This window comes from Puma concolor, chromosome E1 (assembly GCF_028749965.1).
Source record: "Puma concolor isolate L17-30 chromosome E1, mPumCon1.1.hap2, whole genome shotgun sequence".
In the NCBI taxonomy this organism is placed as follows: Eukaryota; Metazoa; Chordata; class Mammalia; order Carnivora; family Felidae; genus Puma; species Puma concolor.
Genome location: NC_141680.1, coordinates 9,478,041 through 9,500,520, shown reverse-complemented (window position 1 = coordinate 9,500,520; position 22,480 = coordinate 9,478,041). Strand labels below are relative to the sequence as shown.

Below are 22,480 nucleotides of genomic sequence, written 5' to 3'. Positions count from 1 at the left end.
TGTCGGGCTCTGTGTTGACAGCTCAGAGCCTGGAGCCTGTTTCGGATTCTGTGTCTCCCTCTCTCTGACCCTACCCCGTTCATGCTCTGTCTCTCTCTGTCCCAAAGATAAATAAACGTTAAAAAAATTTTTTTTAAAAATAAAAAAGAAAGCGGGGGTGCCTGGGTGGTTCAATCTGTTAAACGTCCACCTCTATTTCAGCTGAGTCATGATCTCATTGTGAGATTGAGCCCTGTGTAGGGGCTCAGAGCTGACAATGGGGAGCCTGCTTGGGATTCTCTCTCTGCCCCTCCCCCGGTTTTGTGCACATGCTCTGTCTCTCTAAATAAACAAACTTTAAAAAAAGGAATAAAAAAGAAAGCAGACAGATGAAATAAGCAGCAGAAATAGAGACACAACAGAAATTATTAAACGATACATTTGAAAACATAAAGTAGATAAATTTAGGAAAATATAAAATGAAAAAATATTGGTACACAATTAAATTGGAAACTTTAGGAAATCAATTACCATAAAAGAAATTGAAATAAGAGACCATACTGCAAATTCTACCCAACTTTCAAGGAACAAATCTCTATCTTGTACAAGATGTTCTAAAAACAGGAAAACAAAGAGACAAAGCTGCTGCATTTGTTTTAGTGACTCAGGATCACCTTCGTTCTTAAAATGGATAAGGACACTATGTGGAACACAAAAATTATAAACTAATTCAACTTTTCGATAGAGATGCAAAAATCCTATATCTACAGTATCTTAAGGCAACTGAATTTAGCTGGTACCATGATCAAATAGAGTTTAACATCAGGAAATCTAGCTGTGCAATTTGCTACATTAATGGACTCTAAAGGATAAGAATAAAATGATGACATGATTAAATAAAATGATGACATCAATAGAAGCCGAAACTTCATTTGGCGAAGTTCATTATCTATAAATGATTAGGTTAAAAACTCAGATAAGCTTCCTTAACTTGGTACAATCTATTTACCAAAAGCCCAGAGCAAATGTGAATTTAACACAGATGCTTAGGAGTAGTCCCTTCAGCCTGGGAGGGAATGAGACGAGAATGTTAGCACTGTTGATGTTAAATACAGAAGAGGGAGTACAGTACTCTCCAGTATAGGAAGGGGGGGGGGCAAGGGAGGAGGGGCTGGTTAGGATGCTGGAAGAGACAAAATTTGAATGGCAATTACTTATATACATAGAAGTTGAGGGGCGCCTGGGTGGCTCAGTCGGTTAAGCGTCCGACTTCAGCTCAGGTCACGATCTTGCGGTCCGTGAGTTCGAGCCCCGCGTTGGGCTCTGTGCTGATAGCTCGGAGCCTGGAGCCTGCTTCCGATTCTGTGTCTCCCTCTCTCTCTGCCCCTCCCCCGTTCATGCTGTGTCTCTCTTTGTCTCAAAAATAAATAAACGTTAAAAAAAATTTTTTTAAATAAAAAAAAAAAAAAAAGAAGTTGAAATCACAGACCCTAGAGCCAGACTGCCAGGTTTTAAATTTAAAATCTTGACTCTGCTGCATACTGTCTGACCTTAGGCACGTTACTTAACCTCTCTATACCTCATTTCTCTTTTTGTAAAGTGAGGACAATAAGTAATACCTATTTCCCTGATGGTTGTGAAGATAAATGAGTTATACAGGTGAGGGTTAAATGGGTTCATATGTATTTTATTTAGTTCTTTGCGGATGATGTAGTAGGATACGAATATCTACAGAGAAAACCTGAAAGAAGCAACAAATCCTTAAAACCGTAAAAAATCGGTTAGCCAAGTTTCTAGATTCAGTTGGTTTACTGATACCAGTAACATTCCTCTACACCAACTGTCACAGAAAGTAACATACTGGTCACAGAATGTCAAGCTGGGTAGTAGGTACACGGGCATGTTTTACTATTATTTGAAGCAGTATGCATTCATGTGCATGTGTCATATTTATATCATAAGCTTTTAAAAGGGAGTTCTTGGGGCGCCTGGGTGGCTCAGTCGGTTAAGCGTCCGACTTCGGCTCAGGTCATGATCTCACAGTCTGTGGGTTCAAGCCCTGCATCGGGCTCTGTGCTGACAGCTCAGAGCCTGGAGCCTGCTTCCGATTCTGTGTCTCCCTCTCTCTCTGTCCCTCCCCTGCTCATGCTCTGTCTCTCTCTGTCGCAAAAATAAATAAAAACATTAAAAAAAATTTTTTTTAAAGGGAGTTCTTTTTTTCTCCTATTTTCTAACAACCTAAAGATAATTTGTGGAAGTCAGGGGTTCTGTCATTTAGATAAATCTTTGCTCTACAAAATTCGCTTTCCCAACGCATTATACATTTATATTACATTTATTTGGTGGGGGGGGCTAATTAATGAATTTGCAGAAGAAAGAGATCATGATGCCAATATATCCATCTATATAAACCTATGTGTGTATATAATATAAATATTAAAATCTACCAAAAGTGTCAGATCTTACACCGTGAAGATATGCTATTATACCATGTTACAATTGATAATCCCGAATTGCTGCTCTTGCCTTCTGTTCTTGTATTCCCTCCTTCAAGGTCACCCCAGGCATCTCTGGGAGTGCACAGTGAGGTTCTAGAAGCTACACGGACATAAACCAGACTTGGGGGTTCACCTCATTCTCCTGTTCATGCTCTGGCTCCCCTGGAGAACATTTCACGGCCTGCTCAAATGTTGAAGGAGACTCATTATTGGCAGTAGTAAAGAAAACCACGGACTATTCTACTATTCTACCTCTTGGTACTCCCAAGTTGCCAATCTTCACAGTGTTTAGAAGGTACTAAGTTCATGAAGAGGTGGGGAAGGATGGCTTTTTCTTTGCCGGTCAGCTGGATGTGGAGGGGTTCTCCTACTGATTGATTTTATATAAAGCCTCTCAACAAGACAGGTTGTCTTTTTTTTTTTAAGATAGAGAAATCTTTTTTTTCCCCCATATATATTTATTTTGAGAGAGAAAGAGAGTGCATGAGCATAAGCTGGGAAGGGGGAGGGAGAGAGAGAGAGAGAGAGAGAGAGAGTCCCAAGCAGGCTCCCTGCCAGCACAGAGCCTGATGCAGGGCTTGATCTCACGCCTGTGAAATCTTCACCTGCCCTGAAATTAAGAGTCAGATGCCTAACTGATTAAGCCACCCAGGTGCCCATAACAGCATTTTGACTGCTGGCCTTTACCATCTAATCACTAAATCCCAGGGACCATTCTATCCCACTGCATTTTATTCAGGTTCCTCTCTTCCCAAAGCTTTTTCCTTCCCTTTACTGTTGGAAAATAAAATTTCCTACAAAAATCAATTTAGCTAATATTTACTGAACATTTTTTACACGCCAGGAATCATGCTAAGAACTCTGTATTATTGCATTCATTCCTAATAACAAACTCCTAAGTTGGATGCTATTATCTCCATCTTACAGATGAGAAAACCCAGACGTAGAAAGATTTATTAATGGTAGCGGCCCACATTCAAATGCAAGCTTTCAGATTCTACAACCCCGGCTCTTAAACACTCAGTAGTGCCTCTATTCCCAAAAATAGTCTCTGGGAGGCAGCTGAAGGGGACTCTACATGAGCTCTCGCTCAACCAGACCAAGTGCTTTGATATTTTAATAGTCTATATAATTATATCTTCATCAGAAAATGATAATCTCTTCTCAGTTAGGCAGAACATAGTGAACATATCACAGGATTTGTGGATTAAATGGTACCTGGTTCTTGGCTTGAATGTCTTTTTCCACTGGTGTGACTTTGGACTATTTACTGTAACTCCCTGAGCCTCCACTTTTTTGTCTTTAAAAGGAGATGATGAGGGGCCCCTGGGTGGCTCAGTCAGTTAAGTGTCTGACTCTTGATTTCATGATCTCATGGTTCTGGAGTCCGAGCCCCATAATGGGCTGTCTTGTAGCATGGAGCCAGCTTCAGATCCCCTGTCCCCCTGTTCCTCTGCCCCTCCCTTGCTTGTGCTCTCTCTCTCACAAATAAACATTAAAAAAAAAAGGAAATATTTCCTATCTTTATTTTTTAAAATTTTGTAATGTTTATTTATTTTTGAGAGAAAGAGAGACAGAGTACTAGTGGGGAAGGGGCAGAGAGAGAGGGAGACACAGAATCCGAAGCAGGCTCCAGGCTCTGAGCTGTCAGCACGGAGCCCGATACCGGCTCGAGTCCACAAACTGTGAGATCTTGACCTGAGCCAAATTAGGCACTTAACTGACTGAGCCACCCAGGTACCTCAGCCCCATCTTTAAAATGGGAACATTCTGGGGCACTCAGCTGGCTTGGTTGGAAGAGCATGTGACTCTTAATCTCAGGGTTGTGACTTTGAGCCCCATATAGGGTGTAGAGATTATTCAAATAAATAAAACTTAACAAAAAAAGGAACATTCTTCTTAGAGTAAATAAGACTATATATATATATATATATATAGAGAGAGAGAGAGAGAGCAATAAGATAATATACATATAAAGCATGGTGTACTGAGCACTTGGAAAGCAGCCATTAAGTATTAATTTCTTTCTTTTTTTCCTATCTGGGAAATAAGTAAACCATAAGCTACTATACGTCACTATATTTCTTCCAGATAGATTTCTTTTGTAAAATAGAACTCAGGATGATGAAGATGGTCTTACTCAAGACTCTGTATGTTGTTCCTAATGAAACGATTTTCGGCTGTAAACTACCAGTGAAAATTAAAAAAAAAACAATTCCATGCTATGCTAGTTGCAACTTGCAATACGGATTGTTTTTCCTCCTGGAGTGTGTATGCACAGATGCTCTGTAGAACACAAAAATAATCTACAATGAAATACAATACTTCCCTTTGGGAAAATACTAAAAGCTGCTGCCCAGGGCTCTATAATTTATGTAATGATTTTTGTGTAGCTGTATTAAAATATATTATATTTTCTTAATAATATTCGTACCATGACCATATTTGAAATATTTTTCTTTTTGAGAAGGGAGAGAACAGGACAGATTCTTACTACACGTAACGCACTCTAGTGTTTTTCTTTTTTTGTGTTCTATATCACTCTCTAAAAAGGCTGGCGGGGTGGCACTAAACTGATTACAAGAACCCTTAGTGGTATGAACTCTGGATTTTATTCTGCAATGGGAAGCCAACTAAAAATTCTCCGAGTATCGGAGAGGGAGAGGAAGAGAGAGAATCTTCAGCAGCCTCCATGCCCAGCGTGGAGCCCAACATGGGGCTTGATTTCATGACCGTGAGATCACGACCTGAGCTGAAATCAAGAGTCAGATGTTTAACTGACTGAACCACCCAGGCACTCCCAAATATCATTTAAAAGAATTTTTTTAACATTTATTTTTGAAAGACAGAGAGAGAGAGAGAGAGAGAGAGAGAGCACACTAGTGGGTGAGAGGGAGACACAGAATTTGAAGCAGGCTCCAGGCTCTGAGCTGTCAGCACAGAGCCCAACATGGGGCTTGAACCCACAAACTGTGAGATCATGACCTGAGCCAAAGTCGGACGCTTAACCGAATGAACCACCCAGGTGCACTGCGCCTCCCCCCCCCCCCCCGCCACCAAGTATCATTTTTAAATGTTTGATATAATGCCTACTTCTCAAATTCTAAGAATAAAAAAAACATGTCTTAGCCTGTTTTGCTGTAACAGGATACAACAGGTCACTTACAGACAATAGAAATTGATTTCTCACGGTTCTGGAGGCTGAAAGTTCATGATCAGGGTGCTGGTGTGGTTGAGTTCTGGTGACAGTCCTCTTCCAGGCTGCAGACTGTGGACTTCTTGCTGTGTCCTCACATGGTGGAAGGGGCCAATGTTGTACGACGCCGGTCACAAGCTCAACAAAAATACCTAGGTGTCAACCTAATAAAGAATGCCCAGGACAATACAGATATTTCTTAAGTGTCTACTTCAGATACAACATTGGTCAAAACAGAGGAGCTTCCCTTTGGAGAGGAGAGAGGAAGGTAGTAAACAGATAACCATAAATGTATGTCAAATAGAGATAAGTATCATTACGAAAGTATAAAGGCGGGAGCAGGGGCACCTGGGTGGCTCAGTTGGTTGAGCGACCGACTTGATTTCAGCTCAGGTCATGAGCTCAAAGTTTGTGAGTTCCAGCCCTGAGTCGGGCTCTGTGCTGGTGGCAGGGAGCCTACTTGGGATTCTCTCTCTCTGCCCCTCCCCCACGCAAGCTTTGAGGTTGGAGATTGGATCACTACAGCAATAATTTGAAACTTTATTGATATGACCCACAGAACATACACACACACACACACACACACACACCCCATCATAATCAAATACGCACATACACAGAACACTGCATCGAACAAGACATATTCTTACTACATGTAATGCACTCTAGTGTTTTTCTTCTTTTGTGTTCTATATCACTCTCTAAAAATGCTGGTGGTGTGGCACTAAACTGATTACAAGAACCCTTAGCAGTATGAACTTTGGATTTTATTCTGCAATGGGAAGCCAACTAAAAATTCTCTGAGTATAGGAGAGATATGATCAAACCTGCTTTATTTTTTAACTTAATTTATACTGTTAAAATTTATGGAAATTTCAAACACACGAAAGTTGAGGCAATAGCTTAATAAGCCCTCATTTATCTGTCATCCACTGCCAACAATTTTCAACAATTTTCCATTCTTGTTGCATCCATCAGCTCACACGTTTAAAACGGACCATTAGACAACCGGGGGCTTTGGGATTTGGGGGTGGAGATAGTGTGGGGATGGGAGAGTCCAGCTGGTAGAATGTTCTGTGGGATCTCCCTACTGAATCCCAAATTGTAGGGGTGCCTGGGTAGCTCAGTTGGTAAAGCATCTGACTCTTGGTTTTGGCACAGGTCATGATCTCACGGTTCATGGGTTTGAGCCCCACGTCCGGCTCTGTGCTGACAGTGCTAAGCCTGCTTGGGATTCTCTCTTTCTCTCTCTCTCTCTGCCCCTCCCCTGCTCTCTCCCTGTCTTTCTCTCAAAGTAAACCAACATTAAAAAAACACCCCTCCCCCAAAATAACAGAGGCCTCAGCATTTCTTCTGAAATCCCAGCACAAGTATGTCATGGTTTGCTTTTTTTACAGTAGGATTTTTGTGGATTCCCACTGTATTCTGGGTAGAAAAGAGCTTAGAAAGACAGGATCCAGGGCATAGCTATGAAGACCGAATAGGCTGTATTTGCATAGAGATTCTCCTCCTCTATGGAAGCGGGGTGGGTGGTAAAGGCCGTGGTAAGCCTGCGGGTTTGTTCTAGAAGTTGGAGTATTCACCTTCTCAGCACCTTCTGCTTCTGGAAGTGACAACGAAGACACCAACAGCTCAACCAGCTTCAGTCTTGTCCCAGTAGAACCGAGTAGAAGCACATTCTGATGGGCCTATCATGGAGAGGTTGGCTGTAGAATTTACCCCCAAGAGAGGGGAAGGAAAAAAAAAGAAAAAAAAAAAAAAGAAAAAAAAGAAAAAAAGAAAAAAAAAGAAAAAAAAAAGAAAAAAAAGAAAAGAAAAAAAAGAAAAAAAAAGAAAAAAAAGGAAAAAAAAGAAAAAAAAAGAAAAGAAAAAAAAGAAAAAAAAAAGAAAAAAAAGGAAAAAAAAGAAAAAAAAAAAAAAAAAGAGGTTAGAGTGGGAGAGAGCCAAAGCATAAGACACTGTTGAGGACTGAGAACAAACTAAGGGTTGATGGGGGGTGGGAGGGAGGAGAGGGTGGGTGATGGGTATTGAGGAGGGCACCTTTTGGGATGAGCACTGGGTGTTGTATGGAAACCAATTTGACAATAAATTTCATATATAAATAAAAAAAAAATTAAAAAAAAATTTACCCCCAAGAAACTAAATTAACTGAATCCGTATACATATCAAATCAATCAACCAAGGGATCCAGAGGACTGTCATGCCTATGAAAGTGGCTAGCAAACAGGAACTAACGGGGACAATGCTGCACATCTCTGGACAGGGACATGTAAACGTCATGGTGCTAAGAACAGCCTTGCACGTTAGATTTGTTCCTCGCCCGGGGAGCGTCCCACTTCTCCACGTATCAGAATACTACACTTGGGTGACAGGAACCCCAAAGGCCGTCAAACGACCACGTGCTCGGGGCTGAGGATGTGGGAGCGTCGGAACCACCGAAGATCTGGCCACAGAATGTGAGAGCACAGGGTATCCGCCCGGATTCCGGTAATGACGCGGAACCGCACGCGTGGGACTGCTGTGTCGGGTTTTCTGAAGCAGGGCTGCAGCTCCACTCATTCTATGACAAGTGACCAAAGGGACCACCCCACCGGACGAGACCTCTGCTCTTTGGATGCACCCCAACCCGCCCCCAAATACTCTCGACAGTCATAGATGGCTTAGTAGACGCCCCCAATGGTTCCTGTCCACTTTTCCCGGGGCCGCCAACGTTAACCTCTCTTCTTAGGGCAGTGCGACGGCTTGTCTGTGAGCGCAGAACACGCGGGAGCCGGGGAGGCCACGGCCGAGGCAGGGCGTCCCCGCGCGGGGCAGGGAGGGACTACATTTCCCAGAAGCCTCCGCGCACACTTCCGCTTCCGGCTCCTTTGTTTGCACGGGCTTTGCTCGCGGCGACTCTGTCCTAGCGGTGCTCCCTTAAAGTGACCTGCTCGGTGTCTGGACCCGGGAGGAGCAGACGCTGGACCGGGGGGGGGGGAGGGGTGTCCAGCAGTGGATTGTCAGGCGTGGGGGGGGGGGGTCTCACCGCGTCCCACTGGGGTTCTCCCAGGGCCTGCTGACCTGACCATAATCCCTTCTTCTGGAGTCGGGGTGCCGTCTGTCTGGGCTCGGCCACCTCGACCCTGCCCCTCTGCTCTGGCTTTTGTGTGTACGTGACGGTGGTGTGTACGTGTGCTTAACGTCTGGGATACCTCAGGTCCTTTGTTGGGAAACGGGCTGCGCGCCCGCATAGCCTGAAGCGCTTGGCTGGATGGAAGGCGAGGCAGGTAGGGCCCAAGGCTCTCCGTGCTCCCAGGTCGGAGACCAACGCGCGCCTGCCCTTGTGCCTTTGCAACCCACGGCGTGGTGGAACCATTGCGTAGACTCAATGTTGACGTGAGACGCTGTGGATGTAAGGGATCTGTGTGTCTACAGCTCGAGAAAGCGGTTATTGCATACTGATGGAGCCGTAAGCATACCGAACGTTGCATCCCCTGTGTCGTATCTGTCAAGTGAAGTTTACTGTTCCTACCTTTTAAGTGTGATTGTGAAGGTTAGATGGAAATTTGATATGGGACAGTTGAGACAGCGCCAGGCACTAAGTAAGGGCTGGATCAGTAGTAGCCATTATTAATAGTCGGTATCCCCCTTCCCACTTGTACATAAAAAGAAACAGAAACCCAGGGAGGAAAAGTTACTTGCTCTGGATCACCGAGCCAGCTGGTACATAGTAGAAATGAGAACCCGGGTGCCTTCACTCCCGGTGGGCCGCTTGCCATCATGGCCTGCACTTGTGTGTCCTAAAGGCATGTTGGTAACGGTATCTTCACTTGTCTGTGATGATCTATGTTCCTGGGTGTCTGTCTCTGCAGGGCCCTGGGGTAAAAGTTACATTGAGACTCCCCTGTGAATAGGGCTTCCTGAAGCCTGAGTGACGGCTGAACTTCTTGGCTTTAGTCTTCGCTCAAAATAGACTGCTTCAGACTCCCTGATTACTGTGACGAGGGGGGTCTCAGAGCATGAAAAAGAAGAATTCAGTCCAGAATCTCTTGCCAGAGTTTCTGGGAGAATGTTGGTAAATCCCCAGGAGGACGCATGGAGGATTTGGGTGAGGTCACTCTACGGAGATGGTGGTGTGGAGGCTGTGGTTCTGGAGCAGCAGATCCGCAAACCCCAGAACAGAGGTAAGATCTACAAGGGAGACAGGCTTCTGCTGTTAGCTGGGCACCTTCAGTGTGCACACATAACCTCATTTTGGTTTGTCTTTACAGTAGCCTTGTAAAATGTGTGTGGGCAGGTCTGACACGCGTCATCAACTTCCCCATTTGTAACAAGTGATTTATGGAAAGCGTCGGGTCCATGGTGAGTGCCGTGAGTAGTAGTAATTTTACTAACATCATTCCCTTTTTACCTGAAGCTCCAAAGGGTAAGACCTCTCACCCTCCATCCTCTTTCTGTTATACTAGATGCCTCTCCAAAGGAGGACAAGGGGGCGTGCCAGACTCCTTGGATGGAGAGAAGGAAATGGGCAGGGAGAGGCTGATGAATTGATTTGGCATTCTAGCACTTGGGGGAGCTCAGGTGCTTGTGTCTGCAGGGCCCATTGCCCGCTCTGGTAGGACTCCTTTCAGACTCTCTGAAGTATTCTCTCTTAAGGAGGGAGATACAAAGGGATGGCCCAGGTTAGAAGGGGATTCCGCGGTCTATCTGTGGTCTGGTTTTCTCAGACATCCTGCCTGCAACCCCCTCTGGTTTCTCAAGGCCCTGAAACTTTTTTTTTTAAATGTTTATTTATTTTTGAGAAATAGAGAGAAGAGTGCAAGCGAGGGAGGGGCAGAGAGAGGGAGACACAGAATCCAGAGCAGACCCCAGGCTCCGAGCTGTCAGCACAGAACCCGACGTGGGGCTTGAATTCACGAACTGTGGGATCACGACCTGAGCCGAAGTCGGACGCCTAACCCCCTGGAGCCACCCAGGTGCCCCTCAAGGCCCTGAAACTTACCGGTTCCTGTCTCTACCTTATCTTTCAGCGTTCAGCACAGGGAGGGGACAGGCATCTTGTGGGGAAGTCGGGGTTTGGGGTATGACCAAATACATTGCTTATGCCTTCTGTTTTCATAAAACAAAGGCTAGAAAGAAAATCCCATAAAATTTTGGTTAGTGGTGATATGCAGAAAAGAGTAATAAGAATTAACTGACAAATGACCTTTACTGAATGCTTACTGATTTGAACCCTTTATATACATTAATGCACAATGCTTCGCAGCGGATACTATTATTATTCCCATTTCTCACATGAGGAAACTGAAGCACAGAAGAAACCTGCCTGTAGCCGTGCAGAGCCCAGGATTTAAAGCTGGCAGGCGGCCTCCAGAGGCAGTGTTCTAGTGAGAAAACATTTAGGGGCGGGCATACTTTTTTTTTTTTTAAATCATGAAACTCTAAACTTTTTTTTTTTTTTTCCCAACGTTTTTTTATTTTTGGGACAGAGAGAGACAGAGCATGAACGGGGAAGGGGCAGAGAGAGAGGGAGACACAGAATCGGAAACAGGCTCCAGGCTCTGAGCCATCAGCCCAGGGCCTGACGCGGGGCTCGAACTCACGGACCGTGAGATCGTGACCTGTATGAAGTCGGACGCTTAACCGACTGCGCCACCCAGGCGCCCCTAAACTGTTTTTGATAAGGGCTTGAAATTCCTATTTCTTCCCCAAACAAATCCACAAGGGGCTTTACGTATTCCTTTTTGGTGATGGTGGAGGGTGAGAGTTGAATAATAAACTGTAGAGTATTAGGACAACCGAATTATATATGGAGTAATATAAATAGGTGTGTAACTGTCCCATCCAGAGACAAGCTCAAAGAAGTGCTCAAAGTTAATATTATTGGTTTTCTTCCAGTAGGCAAAAAATCAAAATGGGGAAGGCAATCGCGACCAGGAGGGTGCTTGATGGGCATGGGGTCCGACAAAGAAGTTAGGGGATCCTTGATTCGTTCCCAACACTTGGGGCCTGTTGCCGTCTGGTATACTATGTTGAGTGCTTGGGATGCAGGGGAGGCTGAGATGACGGACGACGAGTCAGTGGGTCACCTGTGCGATGGAACGAACCTCGGATGGCTATAGACTTGGTGGGGGCCTGGAACACTCACGATCTAGTAGCTGATGCTTCCGGTGCCCTTGACCGCCAGGTTGGGTACCGTTGCCCTTTTCCTCTGTGGCCCCTTTTTCTTGTTCTGTGAAGTTGGAAAGTTTCTCTGTTTATGAATACAGGAGGCAGGAGATCTGTAAACTAGCTTCCTGCCAAGCCTAACAGTGTGTGCTTTTTGTGGTGTGTGTCACAGGGATCCTCATTCTCAGGGAACAGGCTCAGGTATGTCCTGAACCCAGTTAATGATCATACCGTTCCCTAAGTTCACATTCAGTCTACTCTCTAAGGTTATCTGGGAAGCCTCATAATGTGGATGTCTGCGGGAATCCTTCAAACCATGTGACAGGCCAAGGTCAGAGGTACTTTTTGTCAGAAGAGGCTATTTCCAAAATAACAGGTCTGAGATACATATTAATAAACGGGATCCTGGGGCACCTGGGTGGCTCAGTCCATTAAGCGTCTGACTCTTGGTTTCGGCCCAGGTCATGATCTCCTGGTCCGTGGGTTCGAGTCCCTTGTCCGGCTCTTCACTGTCAGTGCGGAGCCTGCTTGGGATTGGGATTCTCTCTCTCTCTCTACCCGCCCCCCCCGCCCTCAAAATAAATGAGTAAAGTTAAAAAAATAAACTGTATTACTTTTTCATACTTTCCTTCCAGTTCTGCCATCTTGGGACTCTGCCCTTTTCTTTTTTTTTTTTTTTTAATTTTTTTTCAACGTTTATTTATTTTTGGGACAGAGAGAGACAGAGCATGAACAGGGGAGGGGCAGAGAGAGAGGGAGACACAGAATCGGAAACAGGCTCCAGGCTCCGAGCCATCCGCCCAGAGCCTGACGCGGGGCTCGAACTCCCGGACCGCGAGATCGTGACCTGGCTGAAGTCGGACGCTTAACCGACTGCGCCACCCAGGCGCCCCTCTGCCCTTTTCTAAAAGAGGTCTCTTGAGGAGAATATGGCTGCTGTTGGGGCAGCAACGTCTCAGGTGAGTCGGGGGTTTTCCTGTCCTCCCTGAAACTTCATTTTAATTCCTGAAGCAAATAAGTTTCTCTCTCTTCACATGAAGCTCGTCAGCCCTGTCCGCATCAGTAGTTTTAAAAGATAGAATCAAGAGGGTGGGATGGACCGCCAACGACGTGGTCTCTCCCATCAGTTGGCAATAGAGGGCATGGGGAGGGAGAGGTCTGGGAGCACGGTTGGGTGAGAGTCAGGCCTCCTTTTGTCCCCTTGAGGCATTTGGCTTAGATCAGCAAAGACCCATGAAATATCTATGGTATCCACCTGCTTCGAATGTTCTCTGTGGGGTAAAAAGACATGAACACAAATCTGTGTGGCACAGATCAGTAAATTTATGGAGAGCCTCCTCCAAGTGCTTTAGGGAAAATGTATGATTTCAGAGGAGAGTGAGCAAGTGTGTCTGGCTACGAGAGATTGGGGAAGGCTTTATTCATTCAGTCGGCACTTTTAAGCCCTTTTAAGGAACCCCCGGCTAATAGAAGCAGTGAGATTTGAAATGGGGCCTGAAGGATGAGTAGATTTTTGAGAAGAAATATTTGGGAAGTCAGTGACATAAGCAGCTTAGAACTGAGGAGACGTACTGCTTCCTCTGAGACAGGAAGAAAGGAAGTCCGTTGAAATCATGGATACAAAAACTTAAAGAACTTAAGAAGCTTCTGATCTGTTTGCCATGTACAAATAATCACACCCAAAGTTCTTTCCTAGATTTAATTCTCAAGCTTGGTATACTTCTGTTTCTTGCTTACTGTGTCTCTTTTTAAAAAAAAATTTTTTTTAATGTTTTTATTTATTTTTGAGAGACAGAGGATGAGCAGGGGAGGGGGGGAGAGAGAGAGAGAGAGAGAAAGAAAGAAAGAAAGAAAGAAAGAAAGAAAGAAAGAAAGAAATATATATAGAGAGAGGGAGACACAGAATCCAAAGCAGGCTCCAGACTCTGAGCTGTCAGCACAGAGCCCGACACAGGGCTTGAAGTCATGGGCCGGGAGATCATGAACTCATGACCTCATGACCTGAGCCGAAGTCAGACCCTTAACCAGCTGAGCCACCCAAGTGCCCCTACTGTGTCTCTTTCTTAATGAAGATAACCTTAAGGCTTGCTGAACAATAGGCTTGAATGGGAACACCCTATCCTTAACTCAATCTTTTTTATTGGGTTAAGTTACTTTGTTTAGCTGAGAAGTTTTAATGGGCCTTTGTCGCTCAAAGCATTTCTGAGATTTACTTCCTCTTGTATGAGGTGTAGAAACAGTTTGCTTTTCCAACCATGTGAAGCCCCCAATTTTGGGACTCCATTTTATTTTAGCTTGAAAGTCAGTAAATTCCTTCCAGAGCGCAAGTCTTTGTTTTCTTTGCCCAATACATCCAGAAGCCTCCTGCACAAACTAGCATTCTGGCTCTTTCCTACTTCTTCCCCCAGAGCTACAGGCTCAGTGAACTTTTGGTGTTGCTTTCATGGCTCTTAATTACTTTGCCAGTGTGTGTCAAGAGTCTACATCATTCCAGCCTTAAATACCCATTTCTTTCAAACTCGCTGCCTTAATGTCAGCCAATGCCCCGGTATATTTGAGGTTTTTGTTATGATACCTTCCGCTTCAAGGTGCTAGTTTCTGAATTAATTAGGATTGGCTAACTTGTAACTGGTGTCACCAATAGACCCCAAATGTATAAGGGCTGCGGTAAGATAGAAGTTTCTTTCTTGTTCTTGTTTCTTTCATCAGTTTCTTTCATCAACCATGACTGGGTCAGTGGGTTGATAGTGTGGCCATTCAGGGCCTTGAGCTGTCTGAAGCTCTGATATCTCTACCACATGGCTCCCAAATTCACTTTTGGGTTCATCACCATACTAGCCAGCCAGAAGGGGAGAACAGCATGGAGGAATGTATGAGTCAGGCCTGCATGTGGTGCGTTCTCTTGTCTTGAACTCAGTCACATGGCCCCATCTAACTGCAAAGGAGATTGGGAACGTTTGTCTACCTAGAAAGGTGAGGAGGGGAAGTGTAGTTAGCAGTTTCTGCCACTCTCCTCAGACATTTAGGTTATTTAGAACTATTGTGCTATCGTAAGTTATAAATAGATAAGAATCTGTTTATAACCCTTTTGTCATGTCTCTGACCATTTTATTATAATAGATTTCTTTTTTTCTTTATGTTTATTTGTTTTTGAGAGAGACAGAGACAGAATGCGAGTGGGTTAGGGGCAGAGAGAGAGGAAGACACAGAATCTGAGGCAGGCTCCGAGCTGTCAGCACAGAGCCCGATGTGGGGCTCGAACCCACAAGCTGTGAGATCATGCCCTGAGCCGAAGTCGGACGCCCAACCGACTGAGCCACCCAGGCGCCCCTATAATTGATTTCTAGTTATACGATTGGCATGTCAAAAGGGTATATACATTTTAAGACTCCGCAACCTACAAGTCAGTATGCTTTTGACACTGTGAACATGGTTGGATCCATTTCCTCTCCATTTCCCTCAGTCTCCCCTAATTCTGCCTTATTCATCCATCCCTTCAGAACCACTTGCCGGTGTTTCAAGACTTTGTGTCATTCAAGGATGTGGCTGTGAACTTCACTGAGGAAGAATGGAGAGAACTAGACCCTGTGCAGAGAGTCTTGTACAGGGATGTAATGCTGGAGAACTACAGGAACCTGGTCTCCTTGGGTAAGTTTGGGTCCTCACCTCAGGTAGGCCTTTTGGGATGCCCTTGCTTTCTAAAGATTCCCTTGCTCCTGTTAGGGGAAGATCACAAAGGAGGCTTTGGTTAACTTTTCCCTCCAGTTTCCAGAGCGGATCCTTAAACTGTTTCTCACCCCACTTTGGTTGAAAATATTTAATTGCTTTTGGCAATTAGTTATTTTGTTTTCTGCCCTTAGAAGTGCAAGAGTAGCGTTGAAAATGGGGTGGTCCTCGGTCTCTGAAACCGATCATCACATTCCGTTTCTTTTCCTTGAGTAGGATTTCCATTTTCTAAACCTGATATCATCTCCCAGTTGGAACAAGCAGTAAATCCGTGGATGCACGAGGGAGAGGTACTAAGAGGCAGCTGCACACGTAAGTGGAAACAAGGCAGACAGCATCATTTGAAATATGAGTTAGGGGTTCTTCCCCAAATTCTCCGGCCTATAGAAAATGTTGAGGCCTCCTCAAGTCTCATCTTCATTTGGACATGATCAGAGTCTTGTTAGCCTAACTCTACTTCTTCCCAGACTCAAAGAATGATGTACTTCCTCCTTAAAGTTATAGCCCTGACACTCGATGCAGAGATCACTGTTGTGCCTCACTCCAGGCATTGTATGAGGTCATTCCCTTTTCCTGTCTAGTTGCTGGAGTCTCTCCTTCATTTACTTTGTTTTCATTGCACCTGGTTTTTGTCCTCCCTAAAAAGTATGAAGGGTATGAAGGAGTTTGAATGTAAGTTTAAGGAATGTGATCTTCTTCTTTTTTTTTTTTTTAATTTTTTTTTTTTCAACGTTTTTATTTATTTTTGGGACAGAGAGAGACAGAGCATGAACGGGGGAGGGGCAGAGAGAGAGGGAGACACAGAATCGGAAACAGGCTCCAGGCTCCGAGCCATCAGCCCAGAGCCCGACGCGGGGCTCGAACTCACGGACCGTGAGATCGTGACCTGGCTGAAGTCGGACGCTTAACCGACTGCGCCACCCAGGCGCCCCTAAGGAATGTGATCTTACATCCAATTTTAAGGTTGTAAAATTGATAGAATTTGCTGAGTATATGTGGGAGGTGAGGGAGACACAGACAAAGATGATTTCCAGGTTTCTGGCTTAGTGATGTAGGTGGATGGAAGTTCTTTTCCCTGAGATGGAAAACGCATGAGAAATGGCAAGTTTGGGGATGGGCGTGGAAGATAAGTTCTGTTTATTTTGAGTTGTTTGAAGAGTCAATGGTAGGTCTACACCAGTAGTTCTGAAAGACTGGCAGTTTTGCCCCCAGGTGACATGTCTGAAGACTGGGAGAGTGCTATGGGCATCTAGTGAGTAGAGGCCAAAGATGCTTCTAAATATCCTATAATGCACAAGACAACCTCTCACACAAAGACTTGTCTTGCCAAAATGCCGGTAGTGCTGCAGTTGAGAAACTCTGGCCTAAATAGGAGTGTCTGGAAAGTAGATAAATATAAGAAAGAGATGTCAAATGGATTTTGGTGAAGGAAAGAGATCATAACTGGTTGTACAGATTTGAGAACCATCTGAGAATAATAGATGGTAATTTAGGTCGCGGGAGTGGATGAAATATGAAAATAGAGAAAGAGAGCATGAAAAGTTGAAAGAGAACCTAGAAGCCCAATGAACATACACATTTAAGTATCTGCTATCTGTCTATGTATATATCTATATCACTTGTGTAATTTTTCAAAAATAAACACAAGAGGAAGATGGTATCAAAATAATAAAATGGTAATAATTTTTAATAATGGGTGATGGCAGTAAAGATATGCCATACAAATTTTATCAATGTAAATGAAGGAAAGAAAATCTAAAAAGGATACTAAGACAGGGTGGCCAGAGTAGGAGGAAACCAGGTCAGACTTTGTCACTGAAGCCAACAGAAAAGAACATTTCAAGGAGAGGAGGTGCTCATAGCGTTATGAGATCAATAGAAGAAGACCTGAAGAGTGTCCATTGGACTTAATAGGTCATTCCTTCTTTTCGGCTAATCTGATAGTGGATTAGTCCCCCTGCTACTGTTCTTGTCCCCTGCTTAACTTCCATTGCTTTCTTTTAAGTTTCATTTTCCTACATTATATAAGCCACATACAGGATTACTTTGAAAATGGTCCAGCTTGCAAAACGTATGCTCTGTTCGACCCTTAGTAAGGTAGAACAAGTACTTAACAAGATCCCCAACTACGAAGTCCCAATTTTACAATGAAAATGTATGTCATGTGTAGTTTATAAGGAAGCTGAACTAGTAGCAGTCGTAAGCCTGATGCCTGATCCTCCTAAAATTTCTGCGTTCTCCTGAGCTTTGACTCTCTTTGTCTTTGATTGTGTGTGTGTATTTTTGGAGGCCCAGAGAGAAGGAAAAAAAGTGGGAACTAAAGGAGATCTCTGGCAAATGGTAACATTCATGGTAGCAAAGGACAATATGGGAAATGATCTTACTGAATCTGATAGCAAGCTCAGACATCATCAAAGAGGGTTACTGTGGAACTAGACCAGTGGGAACAGAAGATGTAGCACTGAAGAATGACCCTAGCTGTAGTGAACTCCAGATGAGGGGCTTGGGGACTGCTGGTGGTGATAGTAGCAAAAGCAAGGGAAGATTCTAGCAGTTCAGAGGCTAGGGGCAGGTATCATTCCTACACTGATCACCTCACAGTTGAAATCTCCAGAACACATTATTTTACGGCGTCATCATTCTTGAAATTATTTGATTAATACCTATCTTCCCCAATAGACTACAAATCTCAAAAGAGCTGGTACTATGTCTTTGTTCATCACTGAGTCCTAGCCCATAATAGGTATTCAATAAATTATTTTATTTATCTATTTATTTATAAATAAAATTCATAATTTTATAAATTAAAAAAAATGTTTAGTTTTGAGAGAGAGAGGGAGACAGCGTGAGTGGGGGCAGGGCAGAGAGAGAGGGAGACATAGAATCTGGATCAGGCTCCAGGCTCTGAACTGTCAGCACAGAGTCCGACACGGGGCTTGGCTTGAACTCACCAACCTTGAGATCACGGCCTGAGCTGAAGTCGGATGCTTAACCGACTGAGCCACCCAAGTGCCCACCGTAAATTATTTTTTGACTACTAGACTTATATTCGTGACCAATAGTATTTATGCAATTATTACCTCATTCCTGCTGTAGCCATTTCCTTCTTCTAGTACAGGGAACATGTTTACTTTTCCCCTGCAGATTTGGAGACCAGAAAATTAAGCCCAAAGAATGTATTTTCTGAAGAAGAATCATACCAGGGGATAAGTATGGAGAAAAACACAGAGGCTGATGCAAGTTTGAAAGAAGCCTGGGGATATACAGAGTTCAAAGAGGATGCTCAAGATAGACTCTGGAAAGAAGCAATGGTTATCTTCAAGAAAAGAACTTCTGTAGCTGAGAGTAACCCCAAATGTATCGAATCTGGCAGACGTGTTAGTCCAAAGTCAGACTTTGTTACACAATCAAGACATCCTAAAGAAGAGAGACCATATATATGTGATGCTCAGGGAAAGATCTTTAAACAGAATTCAAAATTAGCAAGACATCAGAAAGATAGCACAAATGAGAAAGCTCTTCAGTGTAATGAATGTAGTAAACTACTCAGTGATCGCTCAGTATATGTGCAACATTGTATAGCTCATAGTGGAGAAAAAAATTTGGAATGTAATCAGTATGGGAAGACCTTTGGCCATGGCATACACCACACTGAACATGAGAAAACCAATATTGGAGAGAAGTCTTATGAAGATAGGAAAGGCTATATCTGGGACTCGTACCTTACCAAACATCGTCAGAGTGTTCATGGTGGGAAGGAATATAATGCGCATGAAAGAGCCTTAATTCAGAATGCACCTTTTATTCAGCATCAGAGAACCCAATATAGAGAGAAACCTTATGAATGTAGTGAATGTAGAAAAGCTTTTGGTAATTATTCAGCCCTTACAGTACATCAGAGAATTCATACTGGAGAGAAACCATATGAATGCAATGAATGTGGGAGAGCCTTTAATCATAGTGCCTCTCTTATTCAACATCAGAGAATCCATACTGGAGAGAAGCCCCATGAATGTAATGAATGTGGGAAGGCTTTTATTAAGATAACGCACTTTATTCAACATCAGCGAATTCATACTGGAGAGAAACCTTTTGAATGTAACGAATGTGGTAAAGCCTTCAGTCACAATTCATCCCGTATTGAACATCAGTTTATTCATACTGGAGAGAAGCCCTATGAATGCAGTAAATGTGGGAAAGCCTTTAGCCACAACTCGTCCCTTATTGTCCATCAGTTTATTCACACTGGAGAGAAACCCTACGAATGTAGTGAATGTGGCAAGGTCTTTAGTCAGAGCTCACACCTCTATCAACATCAGAGAACTCACACTGGAGAGAAACCTTACACCTGTAATGTCTGTGGGAAAGCCTTTAGTGATCGATTGGCCCTTATTCGCCATCAGAGAACTCATACTGGAGAAAAACCCTACACATGTAGGGAATGTGGTAAAGCTTTCAGTCAGAGCTCAACTCTCATAAAACATACAAAAATCCACACAGGAGAGAAACCTTACACCTGTAAAGATTGTGGGAAAGCATTCAGCCAGAGTTCGTCTCTTACTCAGCATCAGAAGATTCATACTGGAGAGAAACCGTTTGATTGTCCTGAGTGTGGGAAAGCCTTCAGCAGAAGTGCCCATCTTACTCAACATCAGAGGATTCACACTGGAGAGAAACCCTGTGAGTGTAATGAATGTGGGAGAGCTTTCAGGTGTAGTTCAGCCCTCATTAGGCATCAAAGACTTCATAGTGGAGAATCACTCTGAATGTGTCATCCAGACTCTTCCCTTTGTTAACTACCAAAGAATCATACTCTCATGGGTTATTATAATTGTGATCCTTTTTTTTTTTTTTCCCAAATGCTGAAAATGCTCCCATTTCCTCCTGCAAAGAATTAGCTGCCGGAATACCACAAATCCACAGGAAGAAACGCTGATCTGAAACCTGGAGTAGCCCAAGAGACTCCAACCATCAGACTTTCTGTGTGTGCGTGTATGCGTGTATTTTCATCTGTACCTGAAAATGACTAATGTCACCAGGAGGTGATTTTTTTTTTTTCCCCTGGCCCCAGGGATAGGCTGTTGCAACACGCAAAGGAGTTCTAGTTCAGAATTGAGCCCATCGCTCCTCCTTGTACTGACCGGGATACTGCCGTGTCCAAGTTCAGTCGACTCATGGTGGATCGTATATTCAGCGACCTTTCTATGAATCTTTGCCTTACTATACAATTATTCCTACCCCTAGCAACACTGTCCTCACTAAAAGGGCTCCTTTGAACTCTCCCTTCTCACTGACTTTCCTAGCCTTCTACTTAAAGTGCTTATATAGTGTTAGTTACAGCTTCAAGCTCAACAGGGCTTGAGTTTCAGAGCTGAAAAGCACAACTGAAGATAGAGAAAAAAAAGGATTTTTTTCTTCCGAAAATTGTAAGACAAAATACTCTGATGGAATGGTGACATCTGGAAATAATCATTGAAATACATGAATTTTTTAGTACCTTTCAGAAATTCCAGGTGAGGGAAAAGAGTACTCCATAACAGTATCTGTTATTAGAAACCGAGCCCTTAAAATAATGTTCAATAACCCCTTAGGTAGCAAGGTCCTTTCAAAAGCTTTTCTTTGGAGCCAGTGGTTTCGATTGTGGAGAAACATTTGCCCTACCTCCAGAGGCCTCATCGTAGATAATCTGGTTCAGAACAAGTTTATATTGTTAAAACAAATTTATGTGGTTAAAACTACTCATGGTTGACTTACTTGTGTTGAATAAAGGGAAAATGAATATACATGTTATATCTCAAAACTCCTTCAAGAAGCTTGGATAGATTGCACCATTGTGATGAGCTCATTGTATGTTGACTCCAGGTTTGATTTGAGGATCGCGGGACCAGATCTTTGTTAATTAAAGCAGGACTTTCTGCCTTTTCTGAGGAGGCATTACTATTTTTTAGGGTTGTTGTTTTTTTAATCAAGAGGCAGTTGTGGGGCGCTTGGGTGGCTCAGTCGGTTAAGTGTCCGGCTTCGGCTCAGGTCACGATCTCACGGTTTGTGAGTTCAAGCCCCGTGTTGGGCTCTGTGCCGACAACTCAGAGCCTGGAGCCTGCTTCAGATTCTGTGTCTCCTCTCTCTCTGCCCCTCCCATGTTCACACTCCGTCTCTCTCTCTCAAAAATAAACATTAAAAAAATAAAAAAAGAGGCAGTTGTTACATTATCACTCTTTAATTTGCAAGTTAGTCTTCTTTAAGACCCAACTTAAAGTGTCACCTTGTTCCTGACCACCACAGTTGAAAATAATCTGCTCTTCTGAAAACCTGTGCCACTCATTATATCCCTCATATATGCCTATAAAATCTATTTTTAGTTCGATCTTCGTATTGGGCTTTCTCTCCGGCTTTAACACAATTCTCCCCATGAGGAAAGTAACTATCATGTTAGGTCTTTTATTGTTGACTTTAAACAAAATACTTGCACACTTTTTTTTTTTTTTTTAATTTTTAAGTTTAGAGCATGAGCGCACAAGAACAGGGCAGAGGGACAGAATCTTAAGCAGGCTTCATGCTCTTCATGCTCGGCACGGAGCCCGACACAGGGCTTGATCCCACAGCCCTGGAATCATGACCTGAGCCAAAGTCAGGAGTAGGGTGCTCAACCAACTGAGCCACCCAGGTGTCCCCACATGGTTTTAAAAATTTATATATTGGGGCACCTGGGTGGCTCACTCAGTTAAGCGTCCAACTCTTGATTTTGGCTCAGGTCATGATCTCATGGTTTGAGAGTTCGAGCCCTGTGTCGGGCTCTGTGCTGACCGCTTGGAGCCTGGAGCCTGCTTCAGATTCTGTGTCTCCCTCTCTCTCTATCCCACCCCCACTCCCATTCTGTCTCTCTCAAAAAGAAACAAAAAAATTAAAAAAAAAAAATCCATTCTTTTCCTTTTAC

General features: G+C 43.7%; 2 protein-coding genes across 6 annotated transcripts in view; both read left to right on the top strand.

Moving 5' to 3' along the window:
- The first annotated feature begins 8,687 nt into the window (after positions 1–8,687).
- Positions 8,688–21,910, top strand: LOC112857048 (uncharacterized). The gene is made up of 8 exons (XM_086686081.1): positions 8,688–9,836; positions 9,924–10,014; positions 10,119–10,267; positions 12,456–12,485; positions 12,727–12,779; positions 15,321–15,468; positions 15,763–15,858; positions 18,691–21,910. Exons 5-8 carry the CDS (start codon positions 12,750–12,752, stop codon positions 20,310–20,312), a joined length of 1,896 nt encoding a protein of 631 aa, XP_086542207.1. The 5' UTR covers positions 8,688–9,836; positions 9,924–10,014; positions 10,119–10,267; positions 12,456–12,485; positions 12,727–12,749; the 3' UTR covers positions 20,313–21,910.
- TRIM16 (tripartite motif containing 16) overlaps positions 15,759–22,480 on the top strand; it is a 65,791-nt gene continuing 59,069 nt past the window's right edge. For 4 of the 5 annotated variants that reach the window (XM_086686083.1, XM_086686088.1, XM_086686082.1 and 1 more), the window contains exon 1: positions 15,759–15,858. The gene's annotated coding sequence lies outside the window, so the exon portion shown is untranslated. The remainder of the gene's footprint in view (positions 15,859–22,480) is intronic. The other variant, XM_086686087.1, reaches the window with a different exon arrangement.

What these genes read in the sequence shown, in the direction of transcription:
- LOC112857048 (XM_086686081.1), top strand. Translation starts at nt 12,750, where the DNA reads ATGGCTGCTGTTGGGGCAGCAACGTCTCAG. An exon ending in CAGGAACCTGGTCTCCTTGG is followed by an intron (nt 15,469 to 15,762) that starts GTAAGTTTGGGT and finishes TTCCTTGAGTAG; the next exon opens with GATTTCCATTTTCTAAACCT. An exon ending in ACTAAGAGGCAGCTGCACAC is followed by an intron (nt 15,859 to 18,690) that starts GTAAGTGGAAAC and finishes TTTCCCCTGCAG; the next exon opens with ATTTGGAGACCAGAAAATTA.